At 36.4% G+C, this 23616-nt stretch overlaps 4 protein-coding genes across 4 annotated transcripts; 2 read left to right on the forward strand and 2 right to left on the reverse strand.

Moving 5' to 3' along the window:
• Positions 1 to 188: 188 nt before the first annotated feature.
• Positions 189 to 3849, reverse strand: LOC113681528 (mitochondrial fission regulator 1). The gene is made up of 7 exons (XM_027198625.2): positions 3666 to 3849; positions 3399 to 3566; positions 2747 to 3229; positions 2501 to 2628; positions 2249 to 2376; positions 1577 to 1650; positions 189 to 983 (listed from the first exon to the last, which is right to left on the reverse strand). The coding sequence occupies exons 1-7, from the start codon at positions 3732 to 3734 to the stop codon at positions 885 to 887; spliced, it is 1149 nt and encodes a 382-aa protein (XP_027054426.2). The 5' UTR covers positions 3735 to 3849; the 3' UTR covers positions 189 to 884.
• An 88-nt stretch (positions 3850 to 3937) lies between these two features.
• LOC113681530 (armadillo repeat-containing protein 1) lies at positions 3938 to 6716 on the forward strand. The gene is made up of 7 exons (XM_027198627.2): positions 3938 to 4110; positions 4216 to 4290; positions 4404 to 4588; positions 4718 to 4802; positions 4917 to 5108; positions 5553 to 5663; positions 6042 to 6716. The coding sequence occupies exons 1-7, from the start codon at positions 4036 to 4038 to the stop codon at positions 6123 to 6125; spliced, it is 807 nt and encodes a 268-aa protein (XP_027054428.1). The 5' UTR covers positions 3938 to 4035; the 3' UTR covers positions 6126 to 6716.
• LOC113681529 (ADP-ribosylation factor GTPase-activating protein 1) lies at positions 6566 to 17992 on the reverse strand. The gene is made up of 13 exons (XM_089188730.1): positions 17842 to 17992; positions 17639 to 17748; positions 16161 to 16218; positions 15609 to 15722; positions 14824 to 14996; positions 14125 to 14193; positions 13728 to 13801; positions 13133 to 13164; positions 12442 to 12498; positions 11345 to 11401; positions 10507 to 10560; positions 9617 to 9676; positions 6566 to 9184 (listed from the first exon to the last, which is right to left on the reverse strand). Exons 1-13 carry the CDS (start codon positions 17899 to 17901, stop codon positions 8588 to 8590), a joined length of 1515 nt encoding a protein of 504 aa, XP_089044856.1. The 5' UTR covers positions 17902 to 17992; the 3' UTR covers positions 6566 to 8587.
• A 54-nt stretch (positions 17993 to 18046) lies between these two features.
• On the forward strand, positions 18047 to 22917 carry LOC113681511 (ras-related protein Rab-10). Its single transcript, XM_027198607.2, has 6 exons — positions 18047 to 18208; positions 19043 to 19130; positions 19515 to 19578; positions 19794 to 19871; positions 20347 to 20436; positions 21174 to 22917. The coding sequence occupies exons 1-6, from the start codon at positions 18097 to 18099 to the stop codon at positions 21324 to 21326; spliced, it is 585 nt and encodes a 194-aa protein (XP_027054408.2). The 5' UTR covers positions 18047 to 18096; the 3' UTR covers positions 21327 to 22917.
• Positions 22918 to 23616: the final 699 nt, after the last annotated feature.

The raw sequence follows: 23616 nt of genomic DNA on the forward strand, positions 1-23616 counted from the left end.
TTGATTTCTCTATGACTTTCTAGGTCTGGGAAATGAAACTTCCATGACTTTCCTCCCCCTCTAACTTCTGTGAAACCTCTGGTAACTCATTGTCCTCCTGTCACTCATTCCTTTTTCCATTCCCAACCCACAGGTTGAAATGTTCTTAAAATTTTGCTAAAACTAGATTACAAGAACAAAGAAGATTGTTGGATTACAAATTTATTACTTAGGGTATAAGGGAAAACACCGCAAATGAGATTCAGCATTTAAGAATTTAACTACTAATTTAATGCAATAATTGCTTTAGCTTGATTATCAGGCAATCAGAGAATTCTCAGTCAACTTCCTCCTCTTGAGGCAAGGGAATTTAGTAGGCATTTACAAAATGTCAGAAAACTATGTGACATGTAACATGATTGTAGACAAGGCATCTGTGACACTTTGTAATATACATTCCTTCTAAGAATTACTGTACACTATTTACAGTAATTTAACAGGACCTTGGACATTTGTTTATTCAATACCTATTAAGTTTAATTTAAGACCTTTTTCCAACAGTAAAACCATAAAATTTAGATGCTCGCTGAAGTTCTTTCAAACACTTAAAGAACATAATTCATACAGTCCAGGTATTACTAGTAGGCTACATCATAATGAAACCTGATATGTTCCATTTAAAAAACAGGCTCTAAGCAGCACTCCTGTTGGTAACTGAGAAATTTTGTGAAAATATAAAAATCAAATTAAAAGTGAAAAAAACTCCGTCAGGATACACCTATAAACAGAACCTTTGCATTGTTGGGATTATTAGGGACTACAATCAAAGTAAAGCTATTTTAAAGAATACTTGTTAATGGAATGTCTAACTGTTGGTTAAAAGTTATTATAAGAAAATTTGTCTATCAGCAAACTTTAACCAATGGACTTGGTTTTGTGGTTCTTGTTAATCCAGTACTTGATCGCCGTTTCTTATTGGTTGCTTTCAACATGTGGGGTCCAAACTAGAAAAATCAGAATAAATTAAAGATGTAATTTAAGTACCAGTAAATATTGCTTGTTGAGCAATCTTGAAACAGACAAGTCTGGTTTTGACCAGCAATGCAAGCACAAGCACTAACGTAAGCACAACAGCTCATCTTCTACTGCAAAAATGGCCTCGACTTAAGCGCAAGCACAAGCACAAGGATCAGAATTTTTTCTTCTTCCGAGGCTAAGTGCTGTGCTTGTTGATGTTCATTTTCACTCAGCAGAGTTACCTTGGGCTTGATGTTCAAATTCTTACTCAGCATATTTACCTTATCCGTGTGTTTGTGCTGGGGTCACTAGTGAAAACCAGGCTTTAACAGTACTGTCCTAATGAAAGCTTTGCCTGGGTCAAATGCATAGTAACAGAGATGGAGGGTATTCAAGTGTTCTGACTAGAGAAACAGTTTGAACCAAATAGAGTGAAGGCTAAGGGAAGTATATGACCTTCCTCCTCTTTGTTGAGAAATTGATAATGTTATAACAACAAACAAGTGCACCCCTGAATGGTCACAAAACCTGAAAAGTCTTGTCCACATGTACATTTGACATCAAAAAGCAAATTACTTACAGGAACAGATTTGTTAGGGCTTGATGGTGGGGTACCAAATGGTGATCCAGGGCTGTTATTTTCTTTGTTGGTGTCTGCAATACAAAGAGAGTAAGATGCTTGTTCTGTGATAACATTTGACTACAGTGAAGTTGAACTTGCCTTATTATTCTTGTGCAAGTGGCATACTTCAAAACTGAAAGTGATTTGTTGGTTTGTGCATTCACAGAGGATAAGATCTGTAACTGGGATACAACCTCCTCTTCCTTATCGCAGCACAAATGGCAGGTGTATAATGTGGGAGGAAAGATTAGGTGTGAGTAAAAAGGATGATTGCCAGGATGTTAACCATCATGATTTGTGTTTGCATTAATTGTAGTTCCCCTTGTCCTATGTATACTGGCCATGTGAGTTGGCACTGTCTTGTGTAAAACTAATAAATTAAGTAACTTTGGGATTTCCCTTACTGCATCAGCTTCATGGTTATCAGTAAGGCAGACCTAGATAAGCAGCTTCCTGCCTTCACTTGCACCTCTTGCTTGCTTTTACAGACCAAGTAATGATGGCCTACCTCTTTAGTGGTTAGAGTAAAGTTTCATACCCCTTAGGAATCAACAATGTGTGGTTCACAGGGTGTTGGCGATTAGTGTGCAAGTTACTAATAAGAAAAGTCCATCAGAACTGTTTCTTTACCTGGAGAGTTTGCTTCAAGTCTTCTTCTGTGTGCAAACTTTTTCTTGAGAGCTTGTGCAATGATTGAGGCAGGATCATTTCCTTCTGTAGGAGCAGGAGGCTTCCTTAGGGGAGTACCACCAGGGGACCTACAAAAAGGAACACATCAGTTCATTCTCTCTAAAATGGACACCACCTACTGTTCACATGCTTCAGTTATTATCTTTAAAGAACGAAAATGCAGTGCTATCCAATTATTTGTTAATCATTCACCTCTCGACTGTTCTGAGTTTGACTTTTCCTAATCCCTTGAGTACATCTGCCATGTTTGGCAAAGTGCATGCACTTGACTGTTCAGCTGGTCCCATTCCTGGAGCAAGGGATAATCTTTTAGCCCTGTTCTGTTTGATGAAAATCATAGGAAGAAAAACTCAGACATCAAGTTGTCTTTTTTAGTGATGGTAATCAAAAAACCAAATGAGTTTGTGAACTATGATAAGATTGATCCTGATGTAATACCTCTCTTATGATCTGTGAAACCGGTTTCAGGGGGGTCGTCATGGGTGTTGGTGGGGGTGGAGGTGGTGGTGGAGGGGGAGGGGGTGCAGTTGCCCCCATTGGTGTGGATGGAGCCCCTTGATTTTGTGGAGCAGAAACCAGCATCATCGCTATCTGAGCTCTCAACCTCTGAAGTTCATCCTCCAAAGCAGAAATTTTTTGCATGGCCTCCTTATTTGGAGCGTTGTCTTTTTCATCATTTTCTGGTTCGTCCTGAACTACTTCTAGCTCCGGTTCCCTGAATGGGCTTTCAAGTTCTCTGAGAATTACTTCCTCCCCCTCATCATCATCATCATCATCATCGTCAGGAAGGTCAGCTTCAGATGATGAACTGTCACTGTCCGTTATCCAGGCAACATCAGCTAAGGATGCCATCATCATTAGAGATAATGAATTTACTTCAATCTCCGAACAAAGTTCTTGCTTATTTCTGTTTAGACTTAGCTGAAAGATGAAATAAAAATATAGCCTTGTAAACGATGCTGATCAACTGCTTAACATACTTTCTCAACGATCAAACGGGCGACGCCTGAAGAACTGGTTTCAGATCAATTGGTTTTAGGTTGCACGAAGTGATCGAACTTGCTGCGATATATTTTATAGCTGAACTCACCTCGAAATACGGTCTTCTACACGGTTTCAAAGGCAGTCGACTTCCAATCTCACGAACAATGCTACGTTTCGTAAACAATTTGAGATTATAATGTGACAACTCTCGGACGATTCGTCGAACAATACTTCTTCTTCGGTTCCTTAATCTTCGATCTTGATTGAATAGCTCCTGAAATGGAAAAAAATATTACTCGATCGATGATAACTTTTATCTGGCTACGTCAAAGTGGTCACGCATTCTGAACAACAATTCGTAAAAAAAACTTACTTCGATTTCGTGTCTGTCCCAGCCAAAGTACTCAAGCACTGTCGTTACTACTTCTAAAGCAAATTCCATTTCCTTTAGTATTCTTAAGGACTTAAAATCAAAGTAAAGTTAGAATATGATGGAGAAGAACCAAAGAGCTGAGAAAAGTTAATACCACATGATTGCTCAGTGAGATTTAAATTTTGTTGTGCATCTGAATCTGACCAATCAAAACGCTGTGTCTTCACCGATGAGCCAATCAAATTGAAGAGCGGCGTGTTCGAATAAAAGCCAGTCGGGATATATTCTGCTCTTGTGCCTCAAGAACTGAACGCCTTGCACGATAAACGTCAATACCTTGAGTTGAGAAAATTTTTATTTGAAGGTGATAATGACTGCCCTCGGTGTAGTTGAACATCTCAGGAACTTAGCGGCTGATCCACAAAACAGAGCTACCATAGTTAAAGTACGAAATATTTAAATGTACTTTTAATATCTTTAGAAAGCAGTTATGTCGGCCACATTTATTTTATGATGTTGATTCATTTAATTTTCTGATTCTTGTACTTAGGATCAGGGGTGCCTAGCAGGACTGGTTTTATTTCTAGACAATGAAGATGTCAATGTAGTTAACACAGCCCTTGAGGTATATATGTAATCAAATCTCATCACAAGCTAGTGTATTCTTCCAGTTGAAAACGAATATTTGTGGCAATTTTAACTGACAACAAGATTTTATTGGTTGGTTATTTCTTCCAGGCGTTGAAGTTTTTGTCAGAATTTCAACCCAACCGTTCGAAAATGAAGGAAGAGATAGGCATGGTTATCAGCTTAAAAACCATCATGCACAAGGAGGGCTACCACTCCAAAGCAAGACAGCTTGCAAAGGAGGTTTATCAAAATATCATTTCAACTGTGAAGACGCCTTCGAGTAGAAGAGCCAGGCGTGTATATATATTTCTAGTGTTCTCCTTTTAATTTTTCTCGGTTTTGCCTGTTATTTGTTTTTTGGATTAGACTAACTGACTTTTCTTTAATAACTGTTGGGCTTTTTCCCCTTCTTTTTCTTGCAGTGAGACATCACAATCGTTTTTCCTTGGAAATTTGAACAAGAGAGCTAAAGTGGTTACACTTCACATCAAAGGCTTGGCAAATCAGGTTTGAATTAAATTGTTTCATTCTACATTAAAAGGCAGTGGAGTTTTCAAATTAGCTTGAAACAAATTGACATAGCACCAGTACCAGTCCAAAATTTTGAATTTTTCTGTTTAGGTCACCAGAAAGCTTTGTGAGGAGGAATTACTGAAAGTTAAAGGAGTAATAAGCTTTACATTTGTTATGAATAAATCAAGATGTATTGTCAGATGTAAAGTGGAGCTAACACCAGAAACACTGTGTGATGCTATCAATAACACAAAAGTTCTGTCAGCTCAACAAGTAATCAAGAATGAAAGAGGAGAAGAGGTAAGTTAAGTGGGAAAGTAAGAACCACCTACAAGTGGTGCTCTCCCTTATTTAAAGCTTGGCAGGTGAATAGATGTGATGACAATCTAAGTCAGGGGTATCAGTAAACGCTGGTCACCAACAGTCTACCAACACCTAGGACACCTCTTACTGCTGTCTGTTTCAGGCTCTTTTAATTGGGTTTCGAGATACAACTGCCCTTGTCACTATTGGAAGTGGCTGCTGGAAAAAGTCATTGAAACCATTCTGAATGGTTGTCTTCTTCAGAGTTTAAAAAAAAAAGCATTGTGTTCAATTTTCTCTTAGAAAAATCACTCAAAAAAAGTTATTCAAGTCACTTATAGACAAAAGTTAGTTGCCTATGGTGCTAGATCAGATCTTCCGAGGCAAAATCTTTCTAACATACTTCAGGTGATTCAGTTCAACAATTTTTTGTTCCTCAAGGTCATGTTGTCATTTGGCAAAGCTCCTGCTAAGAGTTGTGGAAGGGGAAACAGCAGTACGTTACCAGACTATCTGCCTGAAGATGATGAAGATACAGTCATCTCTGATAAGGTAAGTAAAGAATACCCGACACAACAGACTCTATTTACTTGCAGTTGATTGTTCAAGAACAGAGTAAGTGAATTAATTACAGCTCAGCTATCCCATGGCTGCAGCATTGTTTTATTATGGAGTTGAAGCCACACCCTCCTCTGCACTCTCTTAATTTCCAGTGTAACATTAACAAGCTATTGTTTGTATACCCAAGCCTTTGGTATAAGTGACAGTTGTTTTCATACCTGTGTTACTATTTCTAAAATGGAAAAAATAACCCCCCCCCCTTCTACTCACCTCTTTCAAAATGACAAAGAACTCAAGTATGCAAAAGAATGGCATTTTTTAGCAAAAGAGTCTAATTTCTACAGCATAGTTAACAATTCTTTTTTCCAGGCAATCACAAGAGTTGGAGATGACAAAGAAAATGGGTGGTTTTCCAGCGTTACAAGCTTTTTTAGCAAGACATTATATTGGTAAAAAAAGCCAGAAAAGAAAATGAGCAGATTGAAATGTTTTGTAAATATCACTGTGGGTGAAAACTAAATTTAAGTTCAACATTTTGTAAACTATTTAGAAATTTTTATTGAAATCCCTCAATCTTTATTGCTCTTTTCCACCAATTAGTTTTTGTGATTTTGGAGCTTGCGTTGCAGTTTAATAGGCTTAAAATACTCCCATATTTAGTTGAGCTGTTACTTGTAAATTATAACTTTTGGATAGTATGAACTCTTACATAAACTTTGGTTGAACAGATTAAACTCAAGAGAGCAATCTTTTTTAAATGTGCTGTGTGAAAAGGGTTGCTGTACTTTTTGACTTTGTATCAGTTAGCCTTTTCTTCCATGTTTCTTCATGCTGAGAGATATTGAAATTTCAACATTCCAGTAAAAAAAACACAATTATACTAGAAAGGTGTATCAGTTAAAACCTGATTTATTTTAAAGCACTTCACTTGATTTTAAATTATCTCATGCTGAGTTGTAAACTGAACTATTGTCAACCAGTGCAAAACAGTCTGTAATAGTCTTTGACTTGCATTTAATTGAAAATAGATTTGATCTCAACTGTCCCACATCTCTCACTGCCTGAACTTTCTTCTAAGTAGTCAAAGTGCAGGCTCTCATACTAGAGCTGGCTTGTCTCTAGCAGATTTCCTGTCAAACAACAACATCAAAGAGATCCTCCTCAAATAGGTTATGTGACTGATAGATCTGACCCCATACTCCTATGTCACAGAGAGAAGAAAAATTTACAGACCCCAGTTACATTTAGATTTAAATTTCAATAATTCCCCACCCATTCTGAAAAATACCCAACACTTCCTTAATTAAACTACTGAAGATTTTAAGACAATGGGTGAAAAAAAGTGTAGAGTTTGAATTGTGACAATATCCAATGTTTTTCTATCTTATTTAGGTACCTCTCTTTAATCCTTAGATTTAACCCAGTTCAATTCTAACATCTGTATGCATATTCTCTGTACCTTTCTCTATACATTTCCTGAGGTGCTGGCAAGGAGAATTTGTTTGACAATCAAGAGCTTCTATGATGGTGATCATTTTCTCTATTCTTGTGACTAAAATGGGTGATTCAGGGGTGGTATTGTAAGGAGAAAGTGGATGCCAGTCACTCAGTGACTGAAGTGACCATTACATCAAGAGTGCATTGATAGCCAGTGGATTTCCTCCAACTTGTCAACAAACTATGCATGCAAATATTAGCCTAATTAAAAATATTTCGAAATCCTATTTACATTTTGGAAATATGTGAATTGACTGTCAGAATTATCTTAAATACTTGAATTCAAAGTTGCAAACAAGATATTGCTCCTTGTGTTAAGTTGAGAAATATTTTGTTGAAGGAAACGACAAATGGACTGTCCAAACACTGGTGAGAAAATACCATGTTTGACGAATCAGTTATTCTGTTTTAAGACAGGAAAAACAGTGATTGTTCCTCTTTGTGCTTTTTATTGACCTGTGGTACAAACTCTAGTTCTAATTCTCCTATCTTTAACCCTTTCACTCCCACAAGTGACCAAGACAGAATTTCTCCTTACAATATCAATACAATATCAAGCAGGCAGGTGATGAGAATAGAGAAGAATATCAATTATGGTATGATTAGTTGATCCAATACCAAATTCTCTGAACTAACATCATAAGAATTGTATGGCAGATAGTAAGGAGAATTATTAATTAGATCTTGGGAGTGAAAAGGTTAACAAGAGGACTTCAATTGCATGAGTTAAGAAGTAACAGTTGAGTAATAGTGCAAGAGATTTATATAGAATGGTACATTTAAATCAAATGTCCAAAGGCTGACAAAATTGCCAGCACAGTGATTCAAATGTGGTTGTGAAATTTTAAAATCAAGGGTGTATATATATTTTTAGGGCTGTCACTGAGGGCTATAACCCCTAACACCTCTCCTGGCTGAGCTCACACAATGTGACAAGTGAAGATGTTGACTGTGGGGTCACATTACAGCCCCTTCAAATCCTAATGACAGCCCTGGTGTAAAACAATGTACTGCCAGAGTGCAGTACAAATTTCACTGATTGTTCCTGAACTGTGATGTTTTCTCTGGGTTCCCCTTGAAATGAACCACACTGAGTTATTCTAAGACCAAAAATAATAAATACTATAGAAATTTCTTATTTCTTACCCCTCTGATGTCTACAATCCTATCCAAGTACAAAGAATCAGCTCCTTTCACAAGGCACAACTTCAAAACAATTTCACTGACAAGTCATTCATTCCTCACTGGAGCATACCAAGTTGTTTTTATATCAAAAATCCCCCCCCCCCCCAAAAAAAAAAAAAAAAAAATGTTATGATGAAGTTGCTGATACCTGGTACTGAAGAAAGGATTGAGGCTCTAAGAAGACTCTGGTCTTAATAAAATAATAATCATTCACTAATTAATAATGTTTTAGTTCAGTCATCTTTATTTCCCCCTCTCCCTCCAGCTGTTATCTTTGATTTACCAGCTGAACTACTCTGCCATTCTTCATTGCTCCAGGCACTGGACTCGCCCCATCCATCATTGTCCCAACTAATCAAATCTTCCCAACCATCATTTTTTGCTACTGCAGCTTCAGTCTTTGGTGGCGATTTTGTTTTTCGCCTCGATGATGACAATGACTCCCTTGTATTCTGCGATGTGCCATTCTTGGATAAGGTTGGCTGTTTTGTGATTTCAGAATCACTTCCCCATGCCCAAGAATCCCCATTATCTTCATCATTGCCTTTAAGTGATGCCTTGCCATTACTAGCTTCATTATCATCAGCTTCTTCATCATTTACATCTTCATAGCCATCCCAATCCCAATTATCATCTTTAAGAGTAGCAGTACTATTCATTGCTGACACACCATTAACTGAACCATATCCTCCTCCAGAGGTTCCTCCACTTGTCAGAGACTTTGTTCCATAACCACCAGCACCTTGATTGACAAGTGTTTGGATGTTTGCCCAACCTTTTACACTGGCAGTCTGAAGATTTGTCCACCCCTTCGAGCTGGCATCACGCATCTATAAATAAAAGTTGTTTCAATGTAACAAATTTCTTTCAGTTGATAATCAATGATTTTTCCTGTCAAACTCAGAAAACCATGAAGCAAAAACAGAAAAAAGAAACCCCAAATAACAACCTTATTTTCCAAAACACAAACACACTTCAGAAATATTTCTGGTGATCACAGTTTTTGGATTTTCAAGGTAAACTGCAAAAGGTAACATTTGTAGGGGAGCAAAAGGTCAATTTTTGAGTGCAAAAAGACATAGCTCAAGTCAAAATATCTTTTAACCACATGCCAATATGTGAACACAGTATTGGACATATTTTAGTATTCCACTATTACGCCATTAACCATTTTAGGACATTGGAATATGCAAAACATGCCAAGGAATTACACTGTAGTGCAGGGCAAAAACACAGATGACAGAGTTAAAAAGAAAACATACCTTTGTGGACAAACTGGACATAGAGGTTGTTACGTCATCAAGAAGCTTGCCTTCCTGGACCTTAAATGTAAAATGTTTCATTCAAAATCACATGAACAGAACTTGTCAATAAATTCTTTTTTTATTCAGGTACTTTTTTGCTTGCTTCTGTCAGATCAATTTATTTACGATCAGACCTCAAATGAGAATAACTTATCATTTTCAACTATGTGATGGCTTTCCATCAAAATTACAGGAATCAAAATTTTCATGATCAGAAAGAGAATTGAAAATAAATTTTAAGTAAGTAAGAGGAATTAACTCTTTACACCCTAACATTAGCATGGATGATGTCTATAATGTTGTTTATACATTTACTATGGCATTCACAGGAGGATTTTGTTAAAAATCAAGAGCTTTTCAATAGGGGTCAGTTCATTAATCCTCATGAGCTAATGTTTGATTCTACAGAGATACCTTGGTGAGGAATTAGATGCTAGCCACCCTCTGAGGTTAGAGGGTTAAAGAAAAAAATTAATTTTTTAGGTTACTTTCTGATCTTTTGACATCGACAATATGAGGTAGATCTATTACACAAATAAGTGAGAAAGGAAAAAATTCTAAAACAAGTTATAGAATCAAACAAAAGTAACTTTTCTTGACTGAGTGAAACAAAGACAAACTTGAACTTCTTCAGGTTAATGTCTGAACAAGTCTTGTAGGAGGTCCACTTACCATTGTCAAGTGGAAGTTCAAACCTCTCTAGTAATTTACTGACAGTCTTAAGTGTAGTGAATACTTTAGTGTATGATCCCCAGGTTGTGATTTTAAGTCAACTTCCAATATAGAGAGATATGTATTCTCTACATGAGAATCAGTGAAACAAAAAGACAAAACAAACCAAAACTTACCCTTGTTGATACTTTCTTCATCCCTTCATTCATAGTACTTCCCAGTTCTACAGCCTGAGATAAACAAAATATCATTATACCTCTTAAATATATCACTGTCATCACTCTTAGAGTGATAAAATCTTTCTAGTATGTGCAATAAGACATTCAAACTTCAAAGTACAGTTTCATAGTTGTTCCTAAAGAGTTCATTACAAAACATTGCTTGAAATTAGCAATCATCCCTTTTTCCTGAAAGTTTATTAGGCAACTAAATTTTGTTTGGTTTGAGGCTGATTATTTGAGGAAAAAAATGGACAACTGAACACCAGGCACATAAAATTATTGCATAAACTAAGAAGTTAAGATATTGACTGCCATATAATTACATCACAACCACACTTAATTTGCAAAACAACTAGGAAAGTTGACCAAAATACCAGTACATACATGTCCTAAAATTCCTTTCTTTCAAATTCTTTTCTTTGAGAATATTGAAAATGTGCCATTTTGCCAAAGGAGGGAGGCTGACTACTTAATTAAAAGTTAAACAGGGTGAGTCAGGTGTGTGATCCAAGAAAGAAAAGAGACACCACGAACATTAAGGAATACCATGGATGTTTTGCACCCAATGCACTTGTAATGTGAAGTTTTCTGACAAGGAACCAAATTGGCTTCATGAGAGCAACCAAATTCATGGTATGGTTGCCCACTTTTTAAACTTTGAAAAACTGATTCTTTCTTTCCATTTCAACTTAAGTGTAATAGGAGTATGTTGTATAAGACTCATTAAACCATTAAAAGCTGCTCATCTTGGACTGACAGTGATAGGTGACTTCAGTTCCTCTCCAGTACATACCTTGGATGCTGTTGGTTTGAGAACTGACTCATTGACTGTTGAACCCAGCTTAACAGCCTGCAAAAACATCACAAGGAGTAACAAAAATGTATGAGGATGATAATGGCAAAATAAGTTACTGTTAAACTTTAGGCCAATACCAAAAATATGCTTTTTCCTATCACCTCTATTGAGAAAAAGGGTTAGTTGGGCCTACAAAGAGGACAAGGAATTGGCTGACAGAAACTGAGTTCAACAAGAGCCTTGAAATGAGGGAAGAAAACCTGGTTACATGTGAGCATTCCCTTGCTAACTACTCATTGCTTTCCTAACCCAAATGTTTCTGAGATCATACATCAACTGGAAAAGTGGGAATGCATGACTCACCTACTATTCTAAACATGCCTTGATCAAATGTTTGCTTTTACAGACAATAATGAATGTGAACTCAGATATCATAAATATCAAAATGTGTCCCACTGGACTATAAAATAAATAATAATAATAATGACAATCTTTAATGAGGAAACTTTTTCACTAAAAAGTGGTTTACAAAAAGGACCTCGAAAATTAAAAATTAAAAATTTACAATGAATAAAAATGCTAAAAGATGCTACTAAAAACTAATGTATCTTATGTGTAATACAAAACTTAAATCAATGAATTAAAAATCTGACGCTTCAAAATATTTACATTATCAGAGGCTCGTATCGTTTTGTCCAGCGAGTTAAAATCACTTACAGCATGATAGCCAGTTCTTTGTTTACCCCAGTTTCTTTTAACGGATGGAATTTTGAGGTTTGCTTTATTTCTTGTGTTGTAACTATGCTGTTCTTGCTGAGTGACTAATGTTAATTCGTGATGCGTGAGACCATTAAGACATTTATATACATGTACGCATTGGCACTGGAAGCGCCTTTTTTCTAGTGTTAACCACTTAAGTGTAGTTAACGCATCAGACGCAGAGGAATACAGTGGTCGATCTAATATTATTTTAGCCACCTTATTTTGAAGCACTTGCAAACTAGACATTAAGACTAGACTGTGTATCTTGATCTGTTTTCCCTTTTCTATTTTCCACTTGGGTCAGGAGAATTAGAAGAAATAAAACATCTTACTTGTTGTGAAGCAACAGCAGCCAATTGAGCAGCTCCAGTGGTAAATGAACTCCAACCCTAAACAACACATAACCATATATTTCAGCTCTAATGTTTTTTCAAGATCAAAATATCAACTCTCCAAACAGTCTCCTATACATTTCACACAATTCTGGCTTCAAGAATGAGGTCTTAAATCAAACAATATGCCCCAGTCAACATTTTTCTCGGTTCTAATCACCTTTCACTTAGTATCAACATTGTAAGGATAAAATTATTTTTGGTCACTCCTACATGTAGAAATGAAGGGTTAAAAATATGTTGAAACAATCTATCACTTGGTGAATCCTGCTTTGCAACGAGAAGAAAGACCACCACCAAAGTATCAAAAGAGAAAGTCATGTTAAGTAAGTAGTTCTAAAATAGGACTTTGCTTGGAGACACTGACAAATGTTTTAAAAACATGGGAGTAGGTCATTGTCAAACACAAGTGAAGAGTTGTTTTTGAGTCAAATGTTGCAATTTCGGTTCTTCAAAATGGATTGGTCAGTTTTGCTGTGATCTTATAGAGGCAAGCGGGATTCATCAGTTGTGACTGAGATTTGTTACAGTGTATCATTAATTGCAGGCAGGATAATTCTTCATTTTTAATACTACCACTATTATCAGAATTAAATGAATAATACAGTAAAAGGAAAAAACTTCAACTTACAGATGACAGAGAAGAAAATGTTGAGTCCCAACCTAAAGAAGTGTTGGTTTAAATGAAAAAAAAGTCATGCGAGATAAATAATTATTAATTATATAAGACTGACAGAAAAAAATGATGTAAATTACAAATGAACACAATTGAAATTGTAATTTTAGAATTAACTCCTTTCACCCTAACATCAGTATGCATATTCTCTATACTTTTCTCCATACTTTTTCTAAGGTGCTGACAAGGAGAATTGTTTAACGATTGAGAGCTTTCTTTTATTCTTGTGACCTTAACATGTGATTCAGAGAAGATATTGTAGGGAAAAATTAAATGTTGTCACTCCTTGGGGCCAGAGGGTTGGAGAAAGGACAAAACCAACCAAGCACTAGTTTTGAACTGAGGGTGGACTTCACTGGCAGAATGAGAAATGTGGTGAGGAAATAGGTTCCCTAAATGAATAAAAGTTCTGGATAATCCACCACCTTTTACTCTGGACAATAATATTACCTTACCATTAAAAACACATTGGTAGGAAGCTCATTGTCAAGTAATGGACATTTCTGGGGAAGAAGTTACTGAGCAGGTCATAAAAAAGATGTCAACCTACCTGAGCTATTTGCGGTTACAACTGGTGCTGATCCAAAACCGGTGTATCGTCCACCTTGACTTGGAGGTAGATTACTAAAAATAAAAATTCAAACCAAATGTAACCAAATGAAATCATCTGTTAGTCTTTAATATAAGTTATCTAGTAAGCAACAAGCAGGAGTGCTTGGGCTGGAGATATGTGGTGTGACACATCCCATCAAGAGAAATGGAAGAACGATGATGACTATTTTGATGATGATAAAAATTATGATGATGATGATGGTATTAAAGAGAAACACTTTTTAAGTTACCGAGAGAGGAGGAAGTTACATAAAGGAAAGCCTCTATGGAATGCGTAAGATGTACAAATTTGACTATAAAAGAGAAACCACTAATTTATACCAGTAGTGACTTACTCAGGCCTTGAAGCATTTTCCATCTGTCTCCGGCTGAAGAAATCCTCTTTTTGAGCATTTAATTCACTCCTGGAAATAAAGCATTAAGTTAAAATCACAACCCCAAATGGCTCATGGAAAGTTTGTACCCTACCAGTTTCCATTTTCAAACCCTTTACACCCTTGCAGTGACCAGCATAAAATTTCTCTTTACAGAAGTATTGCTGAGTCAGTCATTAAGGTAATGAGAATTAAGGAAATGATCGCCAACCTTGGAAGCTTTGATCTTTAAATGAATTCTCCTTGTCAGTGCCAAAGGAAAAGTATAGAGAAGAGTGCGGAGAATATAGATACTGAAGTTAGGATGTGAAGGGTTAAATAAAATCAGTGAAGCTAGATTTGTCTCCTGTGAACCTGGCATGTAGCCTGGCTTGCCAACAAGTTCTTAATAGTTTGGTTGGTAGTGTATCCAACTGCAAATTCAGAGGGTCTGAGGTTTAATATTTCCTTTGCCTTACCCTTGAGAAAAATTAACAGCTTTTTCAATAGTGGTCTCTAACTTTGTGTGCTCACTTTTACAGACATTTAAGACTTAATCTGTTAATGAACTTATAAAATTATCTTCCTGCAGCTAGAGTGACTGAAATGTCGAGTTTCTTTGCCAGTCATGGTAACTATTATATTTCATGACTTAGTCAAACAAAAATTGGCCTCTCATACTTCGATATTCCCAGCATGGATTCAGGTGAAGAGGAGCCATAACTCATTGAATTTGAAGCATTGGCTGCCCGACTGACTGAAGAACTGCTTGAATTTCTGCTCAGAGGTGGTTCATAGTTTTTAGCTGATGAGGTTTCTTCTGACCATGACCTTCCATCAGCTAAGGCTGCAATCTGTTTGAATCAAAAGGAAAATTGTAATATAATATAATATAATATAATATAATATAATATAATATAATATAATATAATATAATATAATATAATATAATATAATATAATATAATATAATATAATATCTCATTCAAAAATAATTATCCTCTCATCTCTCTCATCCCTCGCCCTTTCTTAGTGAGCATAAATGAGGAAGACCCAGAAGAACAAGCATAAGAGCATCCCTTCTTCAAGGATTTTCTGCTAAGAAGACTTTAAAAAACAATAATTGACAAATAAAAAAATGTAAGCAATGAAAGTGCATGAATGTTTCTAAATGTGGGGGGTAATCCACTGAATCTCTCCTTCCCTTCTTCTCAAAGCAAAAATTTCCAGTTATCCTGCATTACAGTTTTATCTATCAGTTTCTTGGGTAGGAGATGAGGAGATGGATTTATTGAGAACCTCCCTTCTCACCTCCTCTATTTCCATCCTTCCTTAATGTTTCCTCAACTTTTTGCCCATCCTGTGCACAGTTTTATGGTAAATAATTGAACAAGCCTTTGAAGTGGAAGAGAGGTAGAAAGAGAGGAAGAGATCCAGAGAGGGCCCAGATCTAGCAATAAACCATACCTTGTCTCTGTAAAGTGCTGCTGCCCTGCTGTTGTACTTTTCTTGAATGGACATATCTGCTTGGAAATCTGGTTGAGACTTGAAGAAAGCTTTTGCTTTACTGTTTCCACCAACCTGACAATTAACAAACAGTTTTTATTAATATTTCTCATTAAGTACAAATTCTTTCAAAGATCATGTCATTTTTGTTCTTATCATAACTACTAAAATATAATCATCATTATTATAATTATCATTATTTTTTGGTTATCATTATTTTTTCATTTATTCCTTAACCCTATACACCCTGACACCAGTATCCACATTCTCCATGTACTTCTCTGTACATTTTCTTTAGTACTGACAAGGAGAATTTGTTTCACAATCAAAGCTTATCAATTTGCTATCATCTCCTTTATTCTCATGATCTTATCAAATGATTTAGCATTATTACTAATGGGAGAAATGCTGAGCACTCTTGGGGCTAGGGTTAGGATTAATTAAGACAGTTTATTCACTGGATGTTTCTGTATACTTTAAAATCAAAATGTTTTATTCACTAGATGCTGGTACCTTCATTTTCTCCAGCTCAATGTCTTTCCATTTGTCCATGGTTACTGATCTTACAAAACTAAAACAAGAATTGTATAACAATCAGTAACTGGTTTGTTTATCAAACTAAAAAACTGGAGAGATGACTAAGAACAGCTTGAAGTAGCAATACATGAAATGAAGAACAGAGTCATACAAAGATAGGGTAATTTTTGGACTTTCTTGAGCGTACTATTTGGGAAAGGAATACCAGATTAATAATGGCATCATTTATACATTGTACAAAATAACATATGGAGTTATGACTATAAACATATAAAAATCCTACATGTAAACTACCGATCAATAAATTAATACATGAATGATCCCTGCAGTAATGAATGCTACTTAAGAAGTAGTAAAAATAAAGCCTGAAACAAATCCAGGCCAGTATGGGAGTTGAACCTATTGCTAAGACTTATTAGCTAAGTTGGTAGAGCACTGCACGGGTATTGCAGAGGTAATAGGTTTACTCCTATACAGGCCTTCCCAGGCTTTATTTTAACTACTGCTTATTTTTTAACCCTTTCACTCCCATAAGTGACCAAGGGATAATTTCACCCTACAATATCAATAAAATATCAATCAGATAAGTGATGAAAATAAAGAAAAATATCAATTTTGAGATTATCAGTTGATCCAATACTAAATTCTCTGTATAACATTACAAGAATTGTATAGTTGACAGTAAGGAGAATTACAAATTTGATCTGGGAGTTAAAAGGTTACCTAAGTAGTGTTCATTACTGTAAAGATCATTCACATATCCATGACATACATGTAGGATTTGCAGATAAGTATTTCCTGTTTTTCTAATTTTTTTTTTTGTTCATTTTTTCGGTGTCTCTGTCTCAACCACTGTTTTTGTTGTTGTTGTCATTACCAACATGAATACATGGACAGACATACCATGTCAATAGCTATTGTAAATAGGCATAAACATTCTTGAATGAAATCTTTACAAGTTGTTGGTTGTAAAGAATATCAGCGAGCAATTAAGATACGCGGAGTTTTCAATTTAAAGAGGTGTTTTTCTTCCACAGGCTTACAGTAGTTTGTTTGACTTCATAACTAGTTAGAGTAAGATACAAAATCACTGGAATATTTTCATTTGATCGCCTGTGTCGTGTTTGTTATGTTGGGACTAATCTCTCAGCTGTAGGAGATATTCTTTCGATTTTGATGACCTATTCCATCGATGAAAAAACCCTGTATGAAATCATAGGCACAAAAACTCAATCCATACGTGATCAGGTCACCACAGTGATAAACTATCAAAATTCTATGACGCCATTGAATTCTTGCTCAATAGAGCGCTCATACTTCCACACGGTACCTCATACAATTTACATTCTAACCGGCTTTCCGCAAAAAAAAGATTCATCGCGCATTTTCAACGACAAACTCCGCCGTAAAAGTTAAACAAGTTCATTATTACTGTAAATAATACATCATCTTACCTTAAATGAACTCCTAAACCTCGGTGTTTCCCTGAACATTCAAGGCAAATCCATATCCCATAGGTCACGCTTACCCATTGAGGATTGTGTGCCCCGCATTCGAAACAACTCTACGCGATCAAAAAAAAGAGAAAATCGTCACGATTGATCTATATATACAATACAGGATTCCAAATATGATAACAACTGATAATTACACTTACACTGTTACCATCTTTCGGCTTTATTTCCTTTAAAACTCGCCGTGTTCGAGGACTCGCCATGTCTATAAACTTCCTCTGATCTACTCTGCCGCCTCCGCTTTTGATTTACGTGTACCTCGAGCACAGGTGGCTCACGGGAATGTAATCATCACTTCCGGTTGGAGTTAATTTTTTCCGGTCTGGTCTCTTCATTGAACAGCGAAAGTTCATCTGCCTGAGCAATTAACTTTTCCTCTGTTTACAAGGTAAGAGGGAATGGCGGAGAAAACATCTGAGTTCAAAATCGTAATTGTCGGAGGATCTGGAGTTGGAAAGAGTTCTGTTATTAATAGTTTTTGCGGCAATATCGTGGAAGAGGACTTAGAAGGTAAGATTATACCAAAAAAAAAAAAAAAAAAAAGACTTCTTTTTTAACATCGCAGTGTTAATTGTCGGTAAGATCAGTCGATGGATGACAAACCAGTTTAGGTATCGTTCAGGACAAACCTTTAAGATTAATGGTAAATTCAATGATGAAAATGAAAAAAACAATGTAAGATTTGATCTTAATTTCGACGCGATTTAAATTCCCTATGGATTCCCAATTGATTTTTCGATTTTGCTACAAAAACGAGTGCGATCGAAGAGATAAATTTAACACCACCTGCCGTCTCTTTTCCATACACTTGAGAATTTTGAAATTTAAACGAGTGATTTCTGTAATTTCCACTGAGTGAGGAATTTAAATGAGTAAATACAGGAGCCCATTACCTTGTAAATGTAACAGGGATAACATAGAATTTTCCAGAAAGGGAGTCCTACATTAGAATCTTTCTGAATGTTGAGAAAAACCACACCTGTGCAACACGAGAATTTTTTTGTTTTGCTTTTTTGTTCTTTTGTGTGCGTGTTTTTAAGGCGAGTACAGGCTAGCGCGAGGCGAGCGCGGATGGCGTGCCACGCCCCCTTGCGTTTGATTGCGCTAACTTGAAAAACGCCAAAAAAAAAAAAAAAAAAAATGACGCCTGTTCTGCTGGCTGGAAAAAGCCAAGTTGAATTACTTTTATTAATTATCACTTTCTCTCTGAGGGAGGGACGGGTCATCCAGCACCTCTTGAGCGATGCCCATGATAAAGCAGATAACTCCTTTTATCTTCTTTCTTCCTCCTGTCCTCCATGAAGAGAACTGCATTGTTTCTTCTTTTTTTTCGTCTTATGAAAGCCGATGACCAAGTGCAAGTGGTTGCAGATCAGCAAGTTGTAACAAAGAGGATGGAGGTGCAGGGCAAGGACATTTGTCTGAAAATAGTGTAAGCTATTTTAACATACCATTCTGGTTTAGACTTCTCTAAGGATTGATAGTTTACTTCCCAAACTCTCTATTTCTCTTTTTTTTTAAGCAAAAATTATCCTGACTTATCTAGCTATACCTAACCCACTCACTTATTCGGTGCCTTGACCTTAACTGTGCACTGTCTATCATTCTTTTACACAGGTGCATCTCACATGTACAAATAATTACTACTTTCCACAATTATCACATTTTCAATGTCATCAGACCGTAAATGATTACAATTTTATTTGTAAGGAACATGAATACTCTCAGGGTAGATAGCCCATTAAGATTTTCCAGGTGAAACAACGATTGCTAAATTTCTCTTTTGTATTTTCTTTTTTTTTTTGCTTTCCTGTAGTGATACAGCAGGGTCTGTGCTGGAAAACCAGAAATCTACAAAGGCGCTCTATAAAGGGGCCCAGGTTAGTTTACTTAATCAGTCATATTGTCTTTAAGGAACTTTCCGTAACTTTTAACAATTCACAGCTGAGATGAAAAATATGACTGAGAAGCTGATTTTCTGCCTTTCACCTCCTTATGATCAATTAATCATAAAACTGATAAATTCAACTGACAGTGACAAAACAAACTTATGTGAAGACTGAAAATCACTGACTTATGATTTGTCATGTCATAGGGTATCATGGTCATATATGACGTCACCCACAAACATTCATTTGATGATGTTCCAAAGTTGCTGCAGGACATAGATGAGGTAATTACTGATATCTCAAGAGAAATATTTAGGTGAACATTTCAAACTGATTATGTTTTATTTTTTTGAACGAACGATTGCTGTCCAAAAAAACACCCTTTTGAAGAGGCTAAGTGCCAAAATTGTCTATCCTGCGTTAGGACTCAAGACCCCTGGAACAGTTTGGCAGCATATACCTAAGTTGGTAAAAAAAAGGATGCCCTTCTCCGCCCATTTTTAGCACCCCAACCGCTTTTGCACACCTTGTACTTATTAGCTAGATGAAGAACTGTCTCTTCTCAATGGAATAGTATTCTATTCCATTTTTAGCACCTCAACTACTTTTGCACAGCTTGTTCTTGTTAGCTAGATGAAGAACTGTCTTGTCTCAATGGAGTAGTATTCTATTCAGTTGACTAGCCTTAGGCTAGTAGAATACTACTATGAAATTATCAAATATATGAGGTATAATTGTAACATCATTTCTCCCTGATAGCATCGTGAGGGTGCTCCTGTGGTGTTTGTCATTGGAAACAAGTGTGACTTGGAGGACAGAAGAGTAATCTCCATAGAAACTCTGGAGGGGGTAATTTTGAGGAGATTTTATAATATATATTTTCTATGTATATTAACATTGTGTTTTATGTGTTTGACAACTTTCTATCTTGGCTTTGAGTCTACAGCATAACAGTTCGCAAAGACATTTATCGTATTAGTTCAATAAAAATAAAAGTTGCAAGAAAAACAAAAACATATGAAAGGGCTAATTCTTTTGATGCACAGTACAAATCATTCTACAGATTTTCTTATAACATGTTTTATTACCTTGGAATGGTCTGAGGCGATGGTAAAATTTGATGGTTGAACAGTATTATGTCTTATGAACGATGTCCTAAAGCGGCAGATTGAACTCTGAGCAACCCTCCCTCCCCTCCTTCTCAAAAACCAGTCCTGTTAGTTGTAAAATGTGCTGGGAAATCTGAGTAACGGTAACGAGGTACTAGTAACGAGTATTTTAAAAATATCTTGAAAACTAGTGCGGTAAACGTTAGTTTAAAGAAGGAAGTGTAGTCGTGTTCTGATCATATGTTTCTGTATATTTTCCTTAATTTTCATCTTTTATTCTTTTTCTGCCTTTCGCGATCGTAATAAAGACAATTTTCCTGATTCAGCTTATCCCTTAGAGGAATACGGACTGCAACTCCTTTATCTCCGATTGTACATGAAGCTACATGATGGGTTCCAAATAATGGCTTTTTTTAATTTTAAATTTAAAAGAATAAAAAAAAACTAACAAATTTCTATCATCTCATTTGATCCTAGTTTGCCACAGACCATGGTGTTTACTTTTTAGAAGTCAGTGGCAATACCGGTGTGAAAGTCAAAAAAGCTTTCGATCTGATGACGGAGGAAATTCTTCTCGCCGAGAACCAAGATCAAGCTGCAGCTCACGCTAATCACTGCAATTTGCTTTGAGATATCTACCAAAAGACGCTGTATTGTAGTTTTAATCTCAACACTTCTCACATTTTAATTTCAATTTCGTTCACAATTCCTTTCCAAGTTTCTTGAACGCAACCATACTTGTTCACATTTTTTCAAGGGTGTGGCAATCATACCCGCCCGTCAAAGTAGCAGAGGTTAAAAATCCTTCTAAAACGATTCCAGAAAACAGAAACACTGATTACATCAAAGCCGACAATTTGCAGCACATGAACTTGAATTTCTAAGCCTGTTAGAATGAAGTTTTTTATTTTTCCTTTGAGTGCCTTGGAAAATTGAAAATTTCTATGAGCACTCGCACCGTGGGTGAGAAAGGGTCATTCTACCTGGTATAAGCAATGTAATGTGGTGACAATGTAATGTGGTGCCATTTCTCCTCTTCCTGTCAGAAGAGAAGAAGTGGTGTCCTTTGCCTGTATACACTTTTTTAAATTCTCTGAGTCTGTTTGAATTCTGATACGTTTTATGGAAAACATTTTGGTTGTAATAGTTTATGGATTCCATACTGAGGCATTCGCTGAAAGAGACTTGACTGTACCTTTAAAGTCTGCAATAAAGCGCTTATTGGAAATCTGTAGATAACCTTAGTTATTACCTTATGTCCATGTCAGTCCACCCTCCTCACCCTCGCTACGCCATGAGATCTCATCAAGGGTCAGTCGCGCTAAGAGCTGGTTGGCGCCACCAAGAGATAGAATGTTAACTTTTCTGTGTGATGGCGCAGAGGAGGGAAAGCTGGCGGAGTCTGCACTGAGAGGATACTTAATTTTCCTGTGGAATCTTTTTAACAGACAAAATTTTAGGGCATCAGGAGCCCATTACCCTGAGGGCATGTACTAAATTTCTCCACACCCCGTATTTCTCGACCGCGACCATTCTTGAAACCGAGGATACCTGTGCTGTGACCTGTGGCTTGCTTTTCTTCCCATGAATCTTTTCGGAAAGAAGGCACAAGCGGGAAGTTTAAGAATGCCATGTCAGACAGGTCTAGGTTGTATGAAGGAAGGGGATTTAATTCAATTCTTGGAATTAAAAATTACATTTTATTATTCAGAGTTGTAAATCTCTTTGCAGATGTAGGTCATGTCTTTAAGGCGAACGAATACATTGAGGTCCATGGACTCATTTACATTTCAGGTTGTTCTTTCATTTTAAAGTAGGTGTCAAACTTCCGAATTCTAACCTTTATGGCTTGGTGCTTGACTGTTACATGAATTTGTGAAAAAATTGATACTAGTTTAGTTACCGGGCATAACTGATGAACCCTGTAATCAAACAAATAAGGAACTTTTTCAGTTTGTTTCCAGGAAGGGTTACTTAGAGACTGCACTTTCTTAACGTAACGAAGTCGAATAACTCAAGTGTGTAATCGTGGATTATGGCTTTTCTTGTGAAACTGGTTGCTCTCAAACCCTAGACATTTCAAATTGATATGTTATCTTCAAGAATATTCACGTAGAGACAGTAAAACTACAAGAACAGTTCAATGAATTTGAGATTGCTATTGTTGTGGCTGTAATAAAGATATTTTTTGTAAAAGAAGAGAAATGGTATACACCTGTAAGCATTGTGGCAAGTGTTTTGATGGGCTGTCAGGACTCAAACGACATAAAGTTATTCACTCAAGAAAAAAGCCCTATGTGTGTTCACATTGTGGAAAAGCTTTCACTGACACAAGTAATTGTTGGCAGAATAAAAGAACACAGCACAAGAAAGTAACATGGGAACACGCATACAGAAAGAAAATGCAACAAACAAAGCATTGACATTAGCCAAACAAAAGAAGGGAAAGTGAAACAAAGAGGTCTCAGTCAGAGAAAAAACCTTTGAGGAACAAAACTGCCAACAGAAAGTTGGGCAGACATAGCACAGATCTACACTGTAGTAGTTCTCACACTAAACACCAGTCACATAAATGCAAGAAGTGTGATAAGAGTTTTGGATGTGCATATAGCCTTTGGAGACATGACATTACACATTCAAACAAGAGGCCCTATAAGTGCAGGTACTGTGGAAAATCCTTTAATGATAGTGGGAATTGTCGTAAATATGGAAGACTCCATGAATCATTTAAGCAGCTCAGCAAATTTGAAAGCAAAAGAGCTAGGAATGCAAATCTAACTGTTAGTGCCTCATGCACTACATGGGCTTTTACTGTTCAGAAATGTAATGCAAGTGCGGTTGAGTCAGAAAACTGCTGGGTTTGTCAAAAATCATTTGGTAGGGAAGCACTCCAAAACCACTATGAGAAGGGTACATGCAT

The sequence above is a fragment of the Pocillopora damicornis genome, chromosome 12 (genome assembly GCF_964200805.1).
Source record: "Pocillopora damicornis chromosome 12, jaPocDami1.2, whole genome shotgun sequence".
Taxonomy (NCBI): Eukaryota; Metazoa; Cnidaria; class Anthozoa; order Scleractinia; family Pocilloporidae; genus Pocillopora; species Pocillopora damicornis.